The sequence below is a fragment of the Octopus bimaculoides genome, chromosome 3, assembly GCF_001194135.2.
Source record: "Octopus bimaculoides isolate UCB-OBI-ISO-001 chromosome 3, ASM119413v2, whole genome shotgun sequence".
Lineage (NCBI taxonomy): Eukaryota > Metazoa > Mollusca > Cephalopoda > Octopoda > Octopodidae > Octopus > Octopus bimaculoides.
Genome location: NC_068983.1, coordinates 45973871 through 45978416, shown reverse-complemented (window position 1 = coordinate 45978416; position 4546 = coordinate 45973871). Strand labels below are relative to the sequence as shown.

The window sequence follows — 4546 nt, the reverse complement described above, 5'->3', positions numbered from 1 at the left end:
AGAAACGTTAGTACGCTGTGCAAAATTTTTAGCAGTATTTCGTCTGCCGTTACGTTCTGAGCTCAAATTACGTCGAGGTCGAATTCTCCTTTCATCCTTTCGGGGTCGATAAATTAAGTACCAGTTACACACTGGGATCGATGTAATCGACTTAACCCCTTTGTCTGTCCTTGTTTGTTCCCTCTGTCTGTAGCCCCTTGTGGGCAGTAAAGAACTAAGAAACGTTAGTACGCTGTGCAAAATTTTTAGCAGTATTTCGTCTGCCGTTACGATTTTGCCTTTCATCGATTTTGCCTTTCATTCTTTCGGGGTCGATTAAACATGTACCAGTTACGCACTGGTTCGATGTAATCGACTTAATCCGTTTGTCTGTCCCCTCTATGTTTTGCCCTCTGTGGGCAATAAAGAAATATATATTAACCATGTAATATAGCAACTAAATAGAAAATATTCCTTTTCTACTCTAGGCACATAGGTACTTAATTTATCGATCCCAAAATGATGAAAGGAAGAGTCGACCTCCGTGGAATTTGAACCCAGAACGTTAAGACAGACGAAATACCTATTTGTTTACTGCCCACAAGGGGCTACACACAGAGGGGACAAACAAGGATAGACAAACGGATTAAGTCGGTTTTATCGATCCAGTGCGTAACTGGTACTTAATTTATCGACCCCAAAAGGATGAAAGGCAAAGTCGACCTCGGCGGAATTTGAACTCAAAACGCAGTGGCAGACGAAATACCGCTAATCATTTCGCCCGGCGTGCTAACGTTTCCGCAGGCTCGCCACAATGAAATTGAAAATATTCCGAAGCATATATTAGTTGCCATTTACAATTTATAGCCGATGTAGGGGAGGCAACTTCTCACAAATAAAGTTAACTTGCATTGCAGTCACAGTGAATAAGATTCGTGCGGAATAGATTATATAAAAGCATTGCGGCTCGATCGGCAGAGACTCTCTGATCTCTGAGCTATGACACCTGCTGAGTAACGTTACTCCAAAGATCCTGCGAAGTTACACACGTAATAAAATAAAACATAAATAAAATAAATGGGAATAAAAAAGAGAAAAATGTAATGTACTCACTTTCACATATTCTTTCAAGCATTGTTTTCTTGATATCGTTTAGATGATCGAAATCTTTCACTATAAATGTATGATCGGAACTTGGACGACTGGCGATTTCTTCAAGTTCATCCCGTTTAACATCTCCGACGCCAATCGTATAAACGGTGACGCCCGCATTTCGTAGTCGCTCGGCTTCTTCAAATGCTTTGGACTTTTCCCTTATAATTCCATCTGTGATTATTATAGCAATGTCGGGAACACCTGGTCTATTGCCGTATTTAGTGCTAAACATTGATTGTCTTAGGGCGCTCAAAGCTTTGTATGTATATGTTGGATACGTTCCACGATAGCTAATTTTATCAACTGCTGCTTGAACCTCATCTAACGTAGTATACGCATTTAATTTAAAGTTCTCAGAAACGTATTTGCCGAAAGATATGGCTCCAGTACGAACACCGTCAGCACCGATATTAAAAGACGATGTGATATTCTTAACGAAAGATTTAGCAGTCTTGAAATGACTTGAACCGACACTTTTAGAATAATCTAAAGCAAATGCTATATCGGCTTTTCCACATGCTGAAAGAACGAGAGGCAAAAAGGGAATTATTAGAAGCAATTATATCATTCAACATTATCAAGATTAAAATGTTATTCGCTGAATAATGCACACACACACACACACACATGACTATATAACATATATGTGTGTCTGTATGTATGCGTATGTTTGTGAGCGCCTATGCATGTGTGTGCGTCTTTGTGTGCCTGCGTGTAATATATGCATGTATATATATATATACACCAGTACACACACACACACACACGCACACACATATATATCAAAACAAAAGATTGGAAATACAGTTTTTCTATTATTTATTTATTGGTATTCTCTGCGGCAATGTCGATATTAATGGGGAGTTGGGTGCTCGTCAAGGGGAATAACTCAACCTATATTTGACATTTCTCGGCTAATCAATTCCAACCACGAAATTGAAAGTGCTTTTAGAATACCACGCAGTAATATTAATAATATTAATAATCCGGCTTTAACACTTAGTTCTGTGAGTAGGGTTACCCCCATGAAGCACGCCAGCATATTCCAATGCTCCAAAAGTATATATAGTTGCTATAATTGTCTGAAGTGTTCATAACAGATGAAAAATCCTGGGAAATAGTTTTTGCGGAGAGATATAGTTGCATATCTAGACATGCTCATATCTATATTTAAATAATAAACTTCTGGCAAGTTTTACAGATTTTTATTGTTCCAGTGATGGATTAGTCTTCGAATTAGCTTTCTCGTATCCCAGGACCTCAATAATTACAAGTATAAACCTCAACTTGTAATCTGGATAGAGTAACTGCAGATTCTAAATAATTCAACGCATGTATGTATGTATGTATGTATGTATGTATGTATGTATGTATGCGTGTGTGTGCGCGCGTACGTGTGTGTGTATTTGGCATTTCGTGTACTTAGAAAAAGAGTATTACTCACCTTCTAAGGAATATTTATCTATGGTGCAATCATTTCCTTCATACTGTTCTGTACAAGAGCATGTGAAACCGGTGCTATTACTGGAACACGTTCCTCCGTTTTTGCAAGGACTACTTAGACAAAAATCACGGTCTGGTTGATATCATTAACAGAAAATAAGTGTAAGGATTTCATTTAAATGTATGATTCAATCATTTTAGAGCACATTTAGGGAACATGTGTTATTCGAATCGTCTTACGATGTATTTGTAATTTGTTGACAGACTGGGAGACGTAACTTAGTAGAAATGCGGGAAGACTGTATAGAGGCAATGTTGTTTATTTGGATACACGAGAGAGAGATAAAAATTTCCCGGCTTTAAGGGTGTCGCGAAAGGATTGGTTGGAGTCCCAATGTTTCGAGATCTTTACAGGGCTTAAAAAAGCTAAAAGACCACTGCAATAAGTGTGTGAATCTGAGAGGGAGATATGTTGAATAAAATCATAATTAACTGATCCACCTGTATTTTATTTTATCCAGAGCCAGGAATGCGTGAATCTGAGAGGGAATATGTTAAATAAAGTCATAATTAACTGATCCTCCTGAATTGTCTCCTGCCCAAAGAAAAGAACTTTTGATCACCCCGTCGTACATGAATGCATGTATTACGTTTGTATATCTGTATATAAAAGAGAGACACACACTCAGAATATGTACTTGTGTGTGTATGTACGTGTGTATGTCTATGTATGTGTGTGTATGTATATGTGTATGCCTATGTATGTGTGTGTATGCACGCGTGTATGTCTATGTACGTGAGTATGTATACATCTGTATGTGATTGACAATGATGGACGGCTATATTATAGACAAAGATGGAAGTATAATTACTTAAAAATATATTTTATATATTTTCAAACATACACACGCAATCCATTTCTTTTTTTCATTTGGATTCCTCTCTTGTGACCACCCGTTACTTGCTTCGAAGCGGAGTACTTTAACCTTATAGCTGGACGTGTTTTCGCGGAAGATGGTAAACGACGGACATCGCTTCTATGACGATGACACTTGTTTACAATTATCATGCGATGTCATGAGAAGGAAGCACAAAGATCCGCGTAAACACTAGCACACACATATACGCACAAATATAAACACACACACATACACACGCAACCTTCCAAAACCTTCGAAAACCGTATGGTTACGAAGCACGTCTCTTAGCCACAAAAGCTTATCCACATAGCCATGCTTGACAATTATTATATAAGAACGTCGAATTATAACAATAATAATAATTACCTTTACATGTCTCTTGCTGTAATATATCTTTGAGCTGGTCTAAATCTTCAAACGATTTTACAGAGAAATGATGACTCGAAATCGGGCTGCTGGCGATCTGCTTGAGTTCTTTTTCGTCAGCATTGCCGACACCAATAGTATAGACTTCAACTCCCATACTCTTTAACTTCTCTGCTTCCTTTATTGTTTCCTTTCCATCAGACGATTTACCATCACTGATAAGAACAGCCACGTTCGGAACATGTTTTCTGTCACCGGACTTGTCTGTGAAAGAATCTGTCCTCAAGTACTTTAAAGCTTTATGCGTACGGGTTGATGAACCATCACTGTAAGAAATTCCGTCAATTCCTTTATTTACACCATTTATATCGCCGTATTTGTCTAAATCAAATTCATTATGAACATATTTAGCGAATTTAATCGCACCAACACGAACTCCATCATTGCTGATTGCGTATGATGATGCAACACTTTTCACAAACTGTTTCATCAAGTTGAAGTTTTCTTTTTTGACACTTCCTGAGTCATCTAATACAAACATTAAGTCCATGTTTTCACACACTGAAAAGAAAAGAATTATGTAGATATATCTATCTATCTATCTATCTATCTATCTATCTATCTATCTATCTATCTATCTATCTATCTATCTATCTATATATATATATATATATGTATATATA

General features: G+C 37.3%; 1 protein-coding gene across 1 annotated transcript in view; it reads right to left on the bottom strand.

Annotated features, from left to right (window-relative positions):
• Positions 1–4546, bottom strand: part of LOC106872296 (zonadhesin) — a 79108-nt gene that overhangs the window by 73545 nt on the left and 1017 nt on the right. The window contains exons 2-4 of the mRNA XM_014919235.2: positions 3864–4424; positions 2579–2710; positions 1093–1653 (exon numbers count right to left, since the gene is read on the bottom strand). Coding sequence (XP_014774721.2) covers positions 1093–1653; positions 2579–2710; positions 3864–4413 — 1243 coding nt within the window. The 5' untranslated portion in view covers positions 4414–4424. The remainder of the gene's footprint in view (positions 1–1092; positions 1654–2578; positions 2711–3863; positions 4425–4546) is intronic.